The sequence below is a fragment of the Astatotilapia calliptera genome, chromosome 10 (genome assembly GCF_964374335.1).
Source record: "Astatotilapia calliptera chromosome 10, fAstCal68.1, whole genome shotgun sequence".
Classification (NCBI taxonomy): domain Eukaryota; kingdom Metazoa; phylum Chordata; class Actinopteri; order Cichliformes; family Cichlidae; genus Astatotilapia; species Astatotilapia calliptera.
In genome coordinates this window covers 20408394-20425796 of record NC_137431.1, presented here as the reverse complement: position 1 = coordinate 20425796, position 17403 = coordinate 20408394, and the positions used below count along the sequence as shown (strand labels likewise).

The following is a 17403-nucleotide window of genomic DNA, read 5'->3' as shown; positions in this document are numbered from 1 at the left end:
TGTTCACTTTTTTAATGACACAGTGAGGAACAAATAATGTAAACAAAACTATTTATAATTCAGGCACTTTGAATAAATGTAAATAGAGTCTAAAAACCAATAAGATGCTTCGCTTAATGGGAAGAATAAAATTATTAAAATAAGAGTCTGTCTGTTTCATCTCTTGATCAATTTGTATAAAATTCCCCTTGTGTTATAAAACCCAACTGCACCAAACTATTTGAAAGTGAAGCTGCCAGTTGCAGCTCACCAGTCAATGCCAAAGCACTACCAGACCTGCCAATCAGGCCTTTGAACTGGTGCCACTGACCCCGGTTAACCTTTATTGTTGATTTATTCAGTCTTAGAGATATTTTAAAAATAGAAATAGCTACTGCCGTTCATAGCAAAAAATAAAAATAGAAACAGTTAAGCGGAGAGCTTTGCTTTTCTGGGATTTCAAGCTTTCCAACAATGTCAGCACCTTCCTGTTTCTAATCCAGCATTCATAGCGTTGATCCAGTTTGTGTCCATCATCAAAAGTAGGTCAGTTAGATTCCTGATCTGAGTCTTGACCAACTAAATTCTCACATCTGATTAACACACTGCACTTGTAATAATGTTAACAGTGTGTGTGTGTGTGTGGGGGGGGACATGTAGTCACACACCTATGAGTCATACTGTAGTAATAAATAAATAGGATTTTAAATTTGATTCTGGATTTAACAGGGAGCCGCTGAGCAGAAGCCAATATGGGAGAACCTGGAAAGTTCATTCTGTTCAACTGGAGTTAGCATTTTTAGTGGGAGACCCACTCCCACCAGTTGGACAGAGTCAAATATCAGGGATTTGCTTACCTGGACGACTGTGACGACCATCAAGACCAATATGGGAGAAACATGCTATCTCTTCCTAGTTCCTGTCAGTACTCTGGTTGCAATACTTTGGATCAACTGGAAGCTTTTCAGATAGTTTTGAGCACAACCTAATAATAATGAATTTCAGTAGTGTGAGCTAGGTGTGAGTGTGGTTTAGTTAAGCAAGAGGTTGGATACACCCTGTACAGGTTGCTAGTCTATTACAGGGCTATACTGGTTTGATTAGTCTAATAATAGTAATAACTGTGAGATATCACTCGATCCATCCATTTTCTTCCATTTATCCAATTGAGGGTCATGTGGTGCAGGAGCCTATCCCAGCTGCTATAGGGTGAGAGCCGGGGTACATCCAGACACCATTATTTACTTTTCATAGTGTAATCACAAATTAACCCCAGCACATGTCTTTGGGGGAAAGCAGGAGTACCCGTAGAGAACCTCGGGGTGAACGTACCATCACAGAAAGACGGTGGATTCAAGCCTTCTTGGACCTTCTTGCTGTGAGGCAGTAGCCCTGATATTATTTGAAATCATAGAAAACATCACTTGGCTTTTCAGTGGATTCAGTGGTTTGCACAAGACTGTTGCTAATCCTCCACCTTTGTACCATGACTTTGAAAATCAAAGAAAACAGCCACATAAAGTATTTCACCGCTGAGCTGAATTTTTATGTGGGCCTATCTCATAATAGACCCACATGCCCGTGTGGAAAGCCACCCTCTCTTTTTTCCTCTAACATATAGATTTACCACAGAGGTGCATGTAGCGCAGTATAGCCGTGGGTCCTCTTTGTGTTTGCATGAATCACCGTGTGTCTGCGTGTTAACCCCTCTGTGGCTAAACAATGGAGTCCAAAGCAAAGTGCTGACATGAGTCCAGGCATGCCTGCCCCCCCCCGGCCCCTGACACCCGTGGGTGTATATATACCCCCCGTCCACACTGCCTCCGCACACTGTTCAGTGGAACCCTGCGACACACAGCTCACCAGTTTGGGTAGGTCCAAGTTGTTAAAGTAGTTACCAATACAGCACAGTTTCCCAGTCTATGAATGTAATGTAGCCTAGGCCTCTAATGCAACAATCCAACTAACAACAGGTGGTCTTACGAGAACAGAAGGAGGCCAGTGTACCTTGTTTTATTACATTAACTATAATATGAGGAAGTTATTTTAAAACAACAAGTGAAAACAGCAAAGAAGAGTGAGCAGGAGGCTTGAAGTGGTGTGACAAACCTGGGCTTTAAATTTATGGCACAGCAAACAGTGAGCCACAGGTTTTGTGATTTTGACCTTCTCACATCATTTCCCGACTATTTATGTAATTTTACTCTGCAGGTACTGCTGAAAAAGAGGACAACATGGCTTTGACAAACCCCATGCCCATGGGCCCTTGGAAGGTAAGCATATGCTTTACACATCATGTTGCAGGGATGCAAGCAGCAGCACAAGTTTTTAGTTTATGTACAGTAATATCTGGTTCAGGCTGTTCACCCTCTTTGCTTTTTGCAGATCACTGTGTACGATCAGGAGTACTTCCAGGGCAGGCGTATGGAGTTTACTGCCAGCTGCCAGAACATCATGGAGTGTGGGATGGAGAACATCCGCTCCCTGAAGGTGGAGTGTGGCGCGTACGTATCCGATGAGCTTCCTTGCTCTTCTGGAAACCCTTAAACTGTTTAAAGAAACTAAAACAGAGTGTCTTTCCTTCAGATTTTGGGTGGTTTAGATAGAAGGTGCGCTCATTATTCTTTTCATTTGTTTCTGGCTTCCAGCTGGGTGGGCTACGAGCACTCCAGCTTCTGCGGCCAACAGTTCGTCCTGGAGAAGGGAGACTACCCCCGCTTTGAGGCTTATAGTGGCAGCAACTCCTACCGCATTGAGAGAATGATCTCCTTCAGGCCCATCTGCTGTGCTGTAGGTTAACACAGCACACTATAACGGCCATTAGCTGACATTAGCTTATTCTCAAATTCTACTGAGACTTCTTTTTTCTCTCTTTTGCACAGAACCACAAGGACTCCCGCATGATCATCTTTGAGATGGAGAACATGATGGGACGTCAGTTCGAGATGTGTGATGATTACCCCTCCCTGCAGGCCATGGGCTGGTTTAACAACGAAGTTGGATCCATGCAGATTCAGAGTGGCGCGTAAGTTCACGGTCACTTTAGATCACCTTCACACAGCTGAAAAACACACAGCCACTAGAAAGCATTGACTGCTTACCTGATTCAAGCGTGTGTCTGTGTGCGTGTTTTCCTGCAGCTTTGTGTGCTACCAGTACCCTGGCTACCGTGGCCACCAGTACATCATGGAGTGCGACTGTCGCGGAGGAGAGTACAAGTGTTACCGTGAATTTGGCTCCCACGCCCAGACTCCTCAGATTCAGTCCATCAGGAGGATCCAGCACTAAGAGGAGAGCGCTTTCTTTAAACCTCCTTATCGCTCCACTCTTTCTCCCTCTCCCTCCTTCCTGTGCTTCCATCCCTCCTTATCCTCCTCCTCCTGTCCCGCAACCTCCATCTTCCAGCTAGTCAAAGCAGGATCTGGGACTGGACTTCAGGTGCTTACTGGCGTCAGTTGTGTCATAGCACTTTTTTTTTAAAAGAAACATCATAAAAGAAAAGAAAGATGTAAGAAAGACAGACAATAGGAATGACAGAAATGAGAGAAAAAAGCTGAATCAGTGTGAAAGAGAGGTGTCATCTGGCGAGGCTGCAGAAATGCAAAAACAACACAGACTTTTTTGCTCTTTTTCACCACTGCTGGCATCATCATCATCATCATCATCATCATCATCGTCACTGTCTTCTACATCAACCAGACCACCAGTGCCGCTGTTACTGTGATATAATTACTGCCTGTGTTCAAGACGATGAATAAAGAGAATGAGCAAAAAGACAGAGAATCACAATGCTGACACATATCTCAGTTACATCTGTTTGTGCTTTTTGTTTTTTTTCTGATACACTTTAACTTTAAACCAGCCTGTAAAGCTGCATCATCTTATAGAGTGACTCCCCGAGCCAAAGATAGAGCTGCCAAAGTTTACATGAGGCTAAATATAAGAGGCTGAATTTTGGGTGAATGTGTATGAAATGGAGTGAAGCAATTTCCAATACAAAAACAAAGTGTGTAAAGCTCAAATAAACATGTCTTTAATGACCTGTTTAATACTACAGAAGTAGGCATTTTTATCTATTCTATAGCTGGTTAAATAAAAGTTTTGACAGAGTTAAAGTTAAACACCCACAGCAGCTGCAAACCCCCACATTACCTCTTCAATAGTCTAATTTAAGCACATGTTGCTACCAATAAATCGGTATACCCAGTGGTTTATACTTCAACATGAAGATTTTAGAATTTTATTTATCTAAAATTCTGAATGTAGGATTTTCTACATTTTTAAAATTAGCTTTACCGTTACTGATGCCTACTCTATATCAAAATTAGTAATCTCTGAAAGCGACATACATCTTGAAACCACTAGAGGCCGCTGTGGGATAGAAAGACAAGTGCGACAACTGTATCTTCTTGACGGCTGATGATGACATGTCAACAACAAACATGGCAGGCAGCAATAACTACTGGGAAGGTAAATAATGGTGCTTTGTGTAATAAAAACCCCCAAACAAACACACAAACAAACAGCTGCCACCATGTAAGGCTTTTGTTATCCAGGTCATACAAACTCAGCAGTTCAGAAACTTTATTTTATCCGCGGTTAGAAGGTGTTTTTAGCCGGTTTCGAGCTAATCTGTTAGCGTGTTAGCCTTCGTAGTTCAAAAGTCAGTAGTCAGACTTCAGCTTCCTCCTTTAAGCCAGTTTACGTGCTACCAGAGTTTGTAAACCTTTCTGTTTCATCCTCCGTTTACTGTTTATAGGCACGTAACAGGAAGATTTCAACCAAACAAGTCTTGCATCGTTAAGTGTAAACAAACAGGAAGTTAATAGTTGTTTACACATATATGGTCATTCATTGCTGACCACCAAATCAGTTACCTCGTTAATCGGATGAAGGCTTTCGTAATGTTATGGTTGCCAGTTATTATCTCCTTACATTTGGCTGAAATCAAAAGTGAGCCCAATTTTCTGTTTTGATGATCATAATATTATGAAAAACAGCTATTTTTATAATCATAAAAATAGTTTCTACCTGTACTGTGTAGTCTGTGGTTTATCAGCTTTTTGTGGATGTTTGTTGTAAACCAGTGGTTCTCAAACTTTTAAATCCAAGATCAAACTTTGGATCTCTGATACCATCTCAAACAGTAAAAGAGAATCAAAGTTTCTTTTCATTGGATAAAGGTCAGCACACTGTCAGCAGCAACCCATAATAATTCAGTGTAAAGGATGTTCTGTAATGTGTTATTGGTAAATGATAAGTAAATTGTGCTATTTAAAATACACTTTACAGTGTAACACTAACCCTGCAACAATAATGTGAACTAAATAGTTTAATTTAACATGCTTCTGGTATCTTAAAACACCAGAGTTTCCGAGGCTTTATGCTTAATGCTTTCACTAACCACGTGTAGTCGGTGACCCTTTAAAATCCTTCGGCAGATTGAAAGAATTTGTCCAGAATTTAACCAAACTTGAACGCAGTGATCATCTAATGGGTCTTCCACAAAATTGTGCTCAAGGCCAAGGTAACGTTTGTCCTTTTACAGACTCTTGTACATTTTCACGGCATAATGTTGTTCCACACTACTTCCAGTTTCACCAAATTCTCACTCTTGGTGTTGTGAACAGTATCCAGTTGTTCACTCAACCGTCTTTCTGTGCTTCACACTTTACAATAACCTGTAAATCATGATGGATCATGACCGAGATGGGCTTCTCCTTCACCGACACTCTGGGTTTACATAAAATGATCTGCCTGGGTCTTTCTATCCTTACTGGACTCCTGTAGATCTGGCATGATATTGAGGGTTGTCTAATTTATTTGTTTTCCATTTATTTTCTCCCCCCGTCAGATTTGCGTAAACAAGCCAGGCAGCTGGAGAATGAGCTTGACCTCAAGCTAGTCTCCTTCAGTAAGCTTTGCACCAGCTACAGCAGCAGCCCAGACCAGCGGATGAGAGACAGCAGGTTGGCAGTGCTTTCCCCTCTTCACTTTAAACATGTACCCTCTCTCAAAAGAAATCTTGTTGGATATTAAAAAATCTTTGTGCTTTTAGAAGCTTTAGAACGTATAATTGTTGACTTATTGAATTTAAATTAAATTTTCTTTTTTACATTTTTGCTGAGCATCCTTTCTATTTCCGTCTGAAATCAGGTCTGACTCTCTGGGCTCATCTCATGACAACTCGCTTGTGGCCATGACGACTGAGCTGGACCAGCTCTTAGCCAATGTGAGTTAAATGTGGCACACGGTATGGTCACGTATAGGATGCCTTCAGTTGCAGACAATTGTGTTATTCTATGTTTTTAGAGTCAAACAGACTGTTAGGCCTGAAGCCTATTTGTTAAATAATTTTTTTCGAGTAGTCGAACATTTCAAATTATAATCCTGGGCTGTTTTGAAATCACATTATCTCTTAAAAGGTCGTCTGTGCTTCTGTGGCTACGTGATAAGAATTTAATCCTTTTTTGCAGCTTACAGCAGTCAATGACAAAATGGCAGAATGCACTAGCACCCCTGGAGTTTCGTCACACAACGCAGGATTGATGCACACCTTACAGAGGCACAGAGACATTTTACAGGTACATAGACTTCCTTCACTTTGTTGTAGGCTGTGCAATTAATAAAACTTTAATTTCATTTGCAGTTTTGCCGGACGGCACAGTGGTGTGGTGGTTAGTGGCGCCTCACAGCAAGAAGGTCCTGAGTTCAAAGTTCAGGGACATTATTATTATAATTACTGTTTCACAATAATCACTTTTAGCCCTCCACACTTTAAATGTTATAATTAATTACGGTTGAACTTTGGGCAAATCCACATTCTAAAAACAATTTTTTCATGTCTTTGAGTGATCATATGATTAGTATTTTCCCCTCGGTCAAGGACAAAATCTTTCAGCTATTTATTGGAACATTCTGCGCACTTTGAAGATGCATTTATGAAATATGTACTGTATTTTGCCCCAATGTTTTCCAATCATGTTGTTTGCTAGTGATATCATGTCACACTGGCTGTAGTTTATCGTGTTTTATTTTGCAGGACTACACTCATGAGTTTCACAAAATCAAAAGCAACTTTTATAGCCTGCGAGAGCGAGAGGACCTTCTGGGCTCAGTTCACAGAGACATCGAGTGAGTTCCCTTCCCTCTCTGATCAATAAAAGACTTCATGTTGTTAGAAAATACAACCGTGAGTGAAGCGTCAGTCACGCAGGCCTCGAGGCTGGTCAGCGAGGCCCTGGTAACCTTGCTAGATAAAACTGTGTATTGCCCAAAAGGTTGGCAAGTGTTTGTCAGCACTGGTGCTGCTGTGGTTGGCTGTAGTTTGTAAGAAAAATTCGACTTGCTCGCCAACCCTGTCTTCAAAGTCAAAGTTGTGCCTTTTGAAGTGGTTGCAGCAGTAAGGCACAACTTTTATTTTAAGTGCTTCACAATAAAATAAAATAAAAAAAACAGCTAATATTTAACTTTGAGGAGGTGGAGCCAAAGAATACTGTCAAATTTTTTAAGCTAATGGAAATTAATTATTGTAGGTTCTTCTTTTTAGCTCCAAGTGCAGCGCAAGTGTTGTGTAAAATTATTTATTGTGCTACTTTGTGAATAAATTTGGTGGCAAATGTAGTTTAGGCTTCTCATTGATATTGATGATAACTCTAATATTTAATATTAGAAGTTCTCTTATCTTTTTAGGTGTCATTTCTTTTATCTCCCATATGTCCCAAGATGTTACAAAAATGTGTTATTAAATCACTTGCTTACTCTCCTGCTTTACGTATGCAGAGTTTTCCTTTTCCTCCTGAATTCCTTCCATGCCTACTTTTTGTTGTCACCAAATCTAACATTTTCAGCTTTCCTTATTTTTGTCCCACTTTTCTGCTCTCTTCTCATCCCTCCTCCTCTCGTCCGATGTTATCCCTGACCAGCAGGAGGCAGAGATGTCTATTCAGTGTCTGGTTTCCCCTACCCTTTAATACTCTGCATTCCCGCTATCATATTTCATCCTCTAATAAGAGACACCTCTTATTAGCCATCTTCCCTCCTCTTCTCTGTATCTGTCTATGTCTCTCTCTTTCGCCGGGGATCTCTTTCCTAAGTGCCTTCTACAGTAAATCAAACCACAAGGCTTTCATTGAGCCAGAGCTGAGGGAGAGTGGTTACATCTGGCCTGCCTGATGCAGAGAAATGCTTTTTCACTAGAGGCGAGGAAGAGCAAGAAAGTCAGACAGAGGGAATGAGACTTTCTCCTGATTTGACTTTGATTGATTACAAAAATGATGAGAGTGAATTTTAATTATTCCCACTGAGATTAGAGGTGTGGAGGAACAGTGAAAGGAGTGGGCCAACAGAACAGAAAATAGATGATGGATTAAAAAGATTATTAGTCCAAATAGAAATGGGATGGTGGTGGTGTAAATAAGAGATGGAGGACGGAGCTTTGGGTTAAGCACTTAGAAGCTTTAATGCAGGAAGTACATCAGTATCCCGGCATGTGTTTTTAGGATGGAGGGAAATACCTGCAGCACTGATGACGAATCATATCCTTCTCTTGTCACAGGGAGGTTGACATATTTCGATGTTAAGTATATTGTCTAAGCATCTGCACACACTCATGTTCCAGCTGTAATGATGTTTTTGGTGCTAATCTGATGCTGGAGTTTACCCTTCTTTAATTTTCTTACTCAGGTCCTACAAAAGCAGCTCAGGGGTGAATAACAGGAGGACAGAGCTCTTCCTGAAGGAGCACGAGCATCTAAGAAAGTAAGACACATCTTTAAGAAAACCAGTTTCACACTTATCACAAGAAGATTGAGAGCTATTTTCCAAAATTCCTCACTGTTTACAACCCCTTTATGTGAGAGTTGAATTCTCTGTGATGTGTCTGCGGTATTTCCACTGATGTAATAAAAAATGACTGCATCAACTCAGACACTTCCTGTTTGTAGTTATAGCTTTCTGTTCAGCTCAGTTGGGTTCTATTTATAAAAAAGAAGCGATGCAGCTATTATTCAGAAGCTCGTCTTGCTTGTGTCAGTGTGTGCTGGCGTGTTCGGAGCTGTGGTGACAAACAGGTTTCATGTTGTGGAAATGCTATCCAAAGGGGAAAAAGAGAACAGGTAGATTATGGTTTGATCTAGGACTTGAAGCTGTATCGTGTCTTTCATAAATTTGAATGTCAGTGGGCCAGCTTGAATGCTTGTTTCTAGACTTGGGACCACATCTGAGAAGGTAGACAAATCATTTGAAAGAGCCCATCGACACAGAGCACTGTCCGTCTGTGTCTTTTAAAAAATGATTTCCACATTGTATATTCAGTACAGGTGCACGATTTGAGCCATGAGCGCACTTGTTGCCAAATGCAGTGACCTGATTGGTTTGATCTGTTTATTCGGATCCACAAAATCAGAAAAATTGTGCTTGGTTTGAAAAAATTAATGCCGCAATTTTTCCAGCGAAAATATGTGTTGAGTGTGAGCGGCTGCATTAAGAACAGGTGAGTGTGAAAAATATTTTAAACCCATCCTGCGTGTAAAGGCCTTAACAGTACTCACGTACGTTAGATTGCAGGTGTTTTTTTCTCCTTCCAGTATCTTCTTCACCAGCTGTCGTGTTACTCGTGTTGCCAGTGCTGGCTGTGTTTTCCCCTTCAGAAGTAAAAAGATAATAACACAACCTACTAATTTTACTGCACAGATTCTAAACTCTGAAGTCTGCCCACTCCTGATAACTTTTCAGCAAAATGACAGAGAAAACAGACCGCTCGCACTGCTAGCATTCCCCCAGGCAGGGCATCCAGCGTTGCTTCCACCCCCCTGTTTTACATTAGTTGCCAGTATTTGACTGGGCTCCCATTCCTCCTTTTAAAATACAGAGAATGACTAAGAATTCAGAAATCACGAAACAGCCCACCTTTAGTGTCTCCTGAACAAAATAACACATTGAGCTGGGGACTCACACTGCCGGTGCTTCCTGAGGCAGTGAATACAAAGTGGCTTCCAGTTTTGGTTTGACCACTTTGGAACTGGGGGGGGAATAGACCAGACTCTATATCGTATATTGGCTTTATGGGAATGACTGCATTACTGCAGATAATGAAAACATGGTTTAGGTTATTTTAGCAGCGAGAGACACAACTCCCACGCTCCCATCACCGCTGTTCCCTGAAGCAGTGGATCCGCAGTTTGTTCCTTCCCCTGAGTTGCCATTGGACTGAGATCCAATTCCTCCTTTTGAAATACAAAAAATAATAAATAAAAAAGGTAATTATTGTCTGACTCTAGGACAGAGCTGTGCTGCGGTTGCATATCACCTGGTGTAAATGATGGATACGAAATGGCTGAACTTCATGATTAAAATTTCTGTAGAAACATGCGAGTTGTTGAGATTATAATGAAGGTCCAGTCTGATGATTATTCATCTGTGCTCAGATGAGTCAGGTGGTCAACAGTAATTTCTTTTATCCACTCATTTTGGCCTCTCTATATAATTGTTATTAAAAATCTTTTTTAGGGGGTCAGACACCTCCAAGTCACACCACAAACCCTCGATACGTCCCAAATCTGAATTCTCACGTCACTCTGAAACTTTTTTGTTGCAACAATGAACCGAAACTTGTGAGTCAGCATTGTGGTGGCAGAAAACAGCAGAGTTAGTTGTTCAGAATGAATTGGAAACACCAAAAAGGGCTTTCATTTGTTTGTTTGTTTTGTCATTTAATCTTTAAAGTAAATGTGACTAAATCAGAGAGCCTGCACAGCTCACACATTTATTATTCAGTTTCTTGTGCAAGGGAATGCCCCACCTATCAGAGATCTATTTACAAATCCTTACTTTCATAGATCCTGTATATTTTATGTTTTGTGCAACAGCTTAAACAATTATTGTTTGCATTTAGATATATTAGAAAAATAAACTAGAAGGCTATATTGATCCTAGCTGTGAGTTTAGATCAATATATTGATATTTGATGATGAACACATGCCGTTTTCTGGTTGTTCCAGCAACAATTAAAGGTAAAATAACTGCACAGATATTTCAAAGGGCTGAAAGTGGTCAGACTTGTTTCTCCAGGCAGTTTGGATTAATGTAATATCTGAGTCTGATTAAATTATCGTAAGATTTCGTAGGTATTTTGTTGTAAATAACAGTCTTGAACACTTTTTTTTTTTTGCCTGTCCCGTTTGGCTTTTTTGCCATCAGAATTATTGTCTAAAGGCGAAGAAAGATGCCCAACGGATTTACTTTACCAAATGGACCATCCCAGCCTTGCCGTAATGGTCTATTTGATTCACCTTTTATTGTTTATTTTATTTTATTTTCACTTGCTAAATACGGGACAGATTTGACTGGGGAAAAGAAAGAGGGAAAGAAAAACAGCGAGAAAGAGGGACGGGGATAAAGGGCAAAAAACAAAAAACAACAAAATAAGCAGACAAAAAATACATATATCGATCACCTGGATCACCTGTTGAGAAAGAAAAAAGAGAAAACAAGCAGGAAAAAAAAGAGCAACATAATAAACAACATCACGATGATCTATGGGAATATAACAGTAAATAGTAAACATTATTGTGCAGCACGTAGGATCTACAGCGCACAGTGTGCTTTGAGGTAGGAGCCAAAAAGGGTGTAGTTTGTGTGTGTGAGCATCTGTGTGTACACCTGTGAGCATGAGCGCGCTTGTATTTAAAAGGTTCCTTCATGTAATGATCTGCTAGAGGGTGTGCAAACTGCAGGTGACTACAGCGGTCCGCTAGCAACCAAATTATTCACAAGGCCGCCACAAGGAGGCCAGTCATTAGGCTCGTGTGACACTGGGTATCACACTTTTTGGCCTTAACGATGAGAACATGTTATGCCTTTTTTTTTTTTTTTAATGAAGCAAAAAGCAGTTTTGACTTTATTCTGATTTGTATTTATTTGTATTATCTTTTTGTTTTTTATTTGTTCCTAACAGAGGCAGTGTTTTTTTAAGAAAGGTCAGAGCAAGTTAAAAAGAAAAGAGTCTATACCTTTATATAAAGTGTTATATGAACATTTTAAATACTGCGTTGTATTTGATGAGTACTTCAGCTAATGCTAATACACTTCCCTGAGCCAACAGTAACATTATTGACAGTGCCAGTACTGGACTTGTTGAAATGCCAGAAATGTGCTGAGATGCGCGCTGCCGTGATCACTGAACATGATTCAGAAATAAACCACCCACTTTAAGCACCTTCCCAACCGTATGAGGAAAAAATAGCCCACCTGCTGTCGCAGTGTGGTTATTTCTTCCTCCAGTGCATCCTTGGTTTGTTTCGGATAAACAAGCGTTGCTGATTTTACCCAGAGAAACATTTTCCTCCTGTATCACCTGTGGAGGAGGAGCAGACATCAGCAAAGACAAACTATTAATACTCTTCAGACAGTTTAGACTCTCAGATTGAAAATTGAGGAGTTAAATTTACCTTTAACAGTGAAACACAGTCTCAGCAGCGGTCTCTGCAAGTTGAGGAACTGTTTTTATTGTCAATTTTATGAGATATTGGGCATGCTGTTATTTAGATAGATGGAGCTTGAAAGAAGAATGCACATAAAATCTGAGGCTCTGTGAGGCTGATCTGAGAAACCACTGTTGCACTTTGACTTGTCGAAGGTGTGAACATGTCAGTGATTGATGAGGAGATTCTTGTTTGGGATTCGGTGGAGTAAATGCACTATATGAACAAATGTTCAATACTGAATGTAAGAAATGAGGTTAAAATGTGCGGCATCGTCTCAGTATTGAGGGCTGCTAAAAGGATTCGATTTAGCTATTAGCTGATCGACAGACAACACGTTGCTGCTGCTCAGTTTATAAATGTTTTGGACTGCTGGTGTTTTTCTTCTTCTTATTTTATTAGATTTTATTCAAGCACTCATAACTTACTCAATAATTTGCAGCTTCACTTAAATTTAAAGAGGTGTTGATTGCAGTTTTAGAAATTATACAATATTAATGCACATCTCATATTAGGACATATATTAGTTAAGCTAAACAAAAAGTCAAAGTTTAAACTGGATCCTGCAGGAGACAGGAAGCCAGTGTAGAGAAGCTAAAACTGGGGTTATATGCTCTCCCTGTTTGGTACCAGTTAGCAGGCGAGCAACTGCATTTTGGACCATCTGAAGATGATGAATGGAGGCCTGGTTGAGACTAAAATACAATGAATTGCAGTAGTCCAATCTGCAAGTAAGGAAAAGGTCAATAACATGTTCAAAGACATTAGCCGGAAGGTATGGCTTTACCTTGGCTAGCTGTCTTAACTGAAAGAAGCAGGACTGGACTATTGCCCTCACCTGCTTATTCAATTTAAAAGAACCATCAAGGTAGACACCGAGGTTTTTTACATGTGTTTTACAATAGGAAGAAAGGGGGCCCAGAGTGCTATCGATGTGATTATTGACAAAGTTGCCTCAAAGTAGAGCCGTTACTTCCTTGCATCAAATGGGCCAACGAGGTGGTTTGGTCATGTCCCACCGGGAGGAAGTCCTAGAGCGGATTCGGGCATGCTAGACAAATTGCATTTCTCAGCTGGACCCAGATCTGGACCTGAATGAGGGATGTGGTTGGTTAACTGGTTCATTTGCTGGTTGGCTTGTTGACACATTTAGGTTTGAATGGTTCCTCTCATTTCATTTTCACAAGAATCTATTGGCTGTGTTTGTTAAATACGCAAATGTCCAATGGTGGGGAGTCGATCCGCGTTATTGCCTCTGCTCTGTTTTCAGCAAAGATGCCAACTAAACCAAATTTTTAAAAAAGACTCAGTGGTTCTAACTTTATAAGTGTGACTAGTGGTCAGATATGCAGAAATGGAAAACCATTGGAAACCATGTCTGTGTGCATATTGTAGCTGTATTCATATTCATGTACATTGAACACAGGCAGATTTAAATTTAAGTTATAATGTTATGCTATATCACAAGTAAAGAATAGGAAAATAAGCAAAGAAAGAAAAGTAGGGTCTGCTAAACATGAAGCTGCCTCGCCTCTGACTCTGTCGGCTAATAAAGGATCGTCTGAAAAAGGAGAGGATGGCAGCAGATAGATGGTGGGAGCGGTGGACGAATAGATGGAGGAAGTATAAAGCACAGTATTGATTTTTGGTCTCTAGTGAAGTCCGACAGGATGCATGCAGCTGCCTTTATATGCTCCGCTCAGCCCCAGACTTTTTCTGCCCATCACTTATCTTAGCAGATAATGCAAGCCCTTCTCTGTGTGTATGTGCACTGTTGACCCTCTGTATGTTTTCCTTACGCCTCAAGAAAATCAGAGATCAGAACCAAACATTATATATCCATATGTTCAGAGCTGAAATTTTATACACGTTAATGGACTTTCCCCAAAATCGCCCATTAACAGCACTTTCTCCTCCCTCGCAGGAATCAGATGAAGTGCTTCTCTTATGATAACAGACCGATCGGGCTGTGTGGGTTCATGGCACAGGCTTCCTCTGAGTCTTGTTGTATAATTTCATAACTTCATATAGAGAACATTTGAAATGATCTCATAAGGTTATTTTAGGAAGTTTTATTCTTTAACTTTACTGAAGATGGTTGACTTACTTTTATCCTTTTTCTTGTTTTTTGTCCTATGTTCACAGCTCAGACAGTCATATTGACAACGCAATAAGGTCAGTTCTATTAATGCTTCATTTGCTTTCCTCCTCCCTTGCTTTGTTCTCACTCAACACGTGCCCATCATAAGCAAATGCAGCACATTTCAGTCTATTAAAACAGACTACTGTAGCTCCCTACTTTTAGCTCATTAGCTGAAACAAGCTTAATGTGATTCTGCGAAGACAGCTACTGTGTGTGCTTCTTTTTGTGCCGCCGCCAGTCCCTAATGGTTTGTCTCCCTGCAGTATCGCCATGGCTACCAAAGAGAACATCACATTTCAGCGTGGGATGTTGAAGTCCATTCAAACCAGGGTCACAACTTTGGCCAGTATCCTTTTATCATTGATATCACTTCTCTTCTTTTTCTCCAGACTCGACTTTCTTTCCTTTTTTCTGTGTTAAAATAAAAATGCCAGTTCTACTCGTTGCACAGGAAAATAGAAAACTGCTTGTGAAGACAGGCAACGCCTGTGCAATCACTCTCAGTCAGCTGCGGTCTTCAAAGCAAGTTAGGCGCGATAAGACAGAGTCAGTCTGCTATGAGTTTGCGATCGAATGGAGTCAACTTGGAAGTTACGTGCAATCTGTGATAATATGGCGAAATGTGTAAATGTGATAAATAGGTCAAAACCACAAGTGTGGAATTGTCTGGAGGAATTACATTGCATGAACGGCCTGTTTAAGGTCATGCCAAAGCATTGCCATCACATTTAAGCCCAGACTTTGATTAGACCAATTCAAAACCTTCATTTTGTTTTTCATACAGGGCCAGTGTGAAATGACATTGTCATTTAAAGGAAAAGTTATTTATGAGATCAAGGAGGTGGCAAATACTTTTTCACAGCACTGTACAGTCATGGAAAAAGGTTTTGAGAATGACACAAATATTGGTTTTCATAAAGTTTGCTGCTTCAGTGTTTTTAGATCTTTTTGTCAGTTGTTTCTGAATCATCGTTAGAGGACCTTTGAACCTCTTTCCTTGAAATTCTTGATGATCCGATAAACAGTTGACTGTTTATCGGATCATCAAGACATAAATGTAAATGCAATCCATTCCTTATTATAATTATTATAATAATGAATTGCACTGTCTTGATGATCCGATAAACAGTCAACTGTTTATCGGATCATCAAGTGCAATCTTAGCAGCAACAATATCCTTGCCTGTGAAGCCCATTTTATGCAACACAATAATAATTATAATAAGGAATGTATTGCATTTATATAGAGCTTTTCGAGAACCGCAAAGTGCTGTACAATTCCACTATTCATTCACTCTCACACACTGGTGGAGGCAGCTACAGTTGTAGCCACAGCTTCCCTGGGGCAGACTGACAGAAGCGAGGCTCCCATATCGTGCCATTGGCCCCTCTGGCCAACACCAGTAGGCGGTAGGTGAAGTGTCTTGCCCAAGCACACAACGACCGAGACTGTCCGAGCCGGTTCTCGAACCAGCAACCTTCCGGTTACAAGACGAATTGCCAACTCTTTGAGCCACGATCGCACACAATGCTGGCTGCACATGTTTTCTTGCAGGTTACCATGGTTAACAGGAAGAACAACGATTTCAAGCATCGCCATCATTTTAACAATTCCAGTCTGCTATTCTAACTCAATCATCATAACATAATGATCTCCAGCCTTGTGCTTGTCAACATTCTCACCTATGTTAACAAGAAGAAGGACTTTGCAGTTTATCTGATCACTCTTCATAAAATTCTGGAGTATATGCAAACTGCCTTCATAAAAGGTGAAGCAGCAAACTTTCTGAAAACCAATATTTGTGTCATTCTCAAAACTTTTGGCCACGACTAAATGTTTGCTAGTCTGTCTGGGTGTGAATGAAGAAAGACGACCCATGCAACTGTCTTCCAATCAAAAAAGGTTGCCCAGAGGTGAACAAAGGAACACCCCCCACATCTGGGTGAACACTTGGTCACCATAGCTACCAGGGAACCACTTTCCTTTCCTAGTCACGAGGATGTTTCTGTCTTATTTTTACTTTGTGTGACTGAGCCATACGCACTTAGATAGTTAAAATAATAAATGCTAGATTGCACTAATAAATAAAAAAATGAACAGACCTGAGATGAACACTGACCATTGAACTGAATGAAAAAATATTTAGAAAATATACATTTTTTGCTATTAAGTCTTAAATGACCATAATTTTAAAGTCTCGAGTCCATCTGACAGGCCTGTGGGTTAATATAAGATGGTTTGGATCCACTGAACCACACCGCTGGATTGGATTTTTGTTTCGGAGCCTTGCTGATGTTTTTTCCTGCTACTCTCTGTCTCTTATTTACTTACTGCAAGGAAGGGAAACCCAGCCTGGGTCTTAATTATTTTCCTTCACCCTGCTACCCCACCTCTCAGATCGCTTCCCCACCATCAACAGTCTCATCCAGAAAATCAATTTGCGCAAGAGGCGGGACTCTATAATTCTGGGTGTGGTTATTGGTGTCTGCACCATACTCTTGTTGCTCTACACTTTCCAATGAATCGCCATCAACTGACAAAATATACGCACTGTAACTCTAACCAAGTGTATACCATGTGGTTTTTATTCTCTCTATGGCACAAAAATATAATTGACACAAAATATTGAAAATAAAATGTAATTTCTCAGATTGGAGAGTTTATTTATTTTCTGGGGATTTGTATATTGCTGCTTGTATCCTGTTGTTATTTTAACTCCTTATAAATTCACATAATAACCTTTCATTTGGATTGTGTATTGTATTGACTTATTTTGTTAAATAAAAGTGACAAACTCAC

At 40.3% G+C, this 17403-nt stretch overlaps 2 protein-coding genes across 3 annotated transcripts; both read left to right on the top strand.

The window, feature by feature from the left end:
- The first annotated feature begins 1624 nt into the window (after window positions 1-1624).
- Window positions 1625-3768, top strand: cryba1b (crystallin, beta A1b). The gene is made up of 6 exons (XM_026183265.2): window positions 1625-1850; window positions 2191-2252; window positions 2365-2483; window positions 2628-2769; window positions 2862-3004; window positions 3120-3768. The coding sequence occupies exons 1-6, from the start codon at window positions 1727-1729 to the stop codon at window positions 3265-3267; spliced, it is 738 nt and encodes a 245-aa protein (XP_026039050.2). The 5' UTR covers window positions 1625-1726; the 3' UTR covers window positions 3268-3768.
- A 534-nt stretch (window positions 3769-4302) lies between these two features.
- On the top strand, window positions 4303-17402 carry LOC113030749 (Golgi SNAP receptor complex member 1-like). 2 transcript variants are annotated; one of them, XM_026182442.2, is made up of 10 exons: window positions 4386-4449; window positions 5421-5506; window positions 5834-5948; window positions 6136-6211; window positions 6456-6563; window positions 7022-7113; window positions 8665-8739; window positions 14607-14636; window positions 14868-14950; window positions 17002-17402. In XM_026182442.2, the coding sequence occupies exons 2-10, from the start codon at window positions 5473-5475 to the stop codon at window positions 17124-17126; spliced, it is 738 nt and encodes a 245-aa protein (XP_026038227.2). In that variant the 5' UTR covers window positions 4386-4449; window positions 5421-5472; the 3' UTR covers window positions 17127-17402. The 2 variants fall into 2 exon arrangements, with proteins under 2 accessions (XP_026038226.2, XP_026038227.2); XM_026182441.2 differs by lacking the exon at window positions 5421-5506 and having other exon boundaries at window positions 4303-4449.
- Window position 17403: the final 1 nt, after the last annotated feature.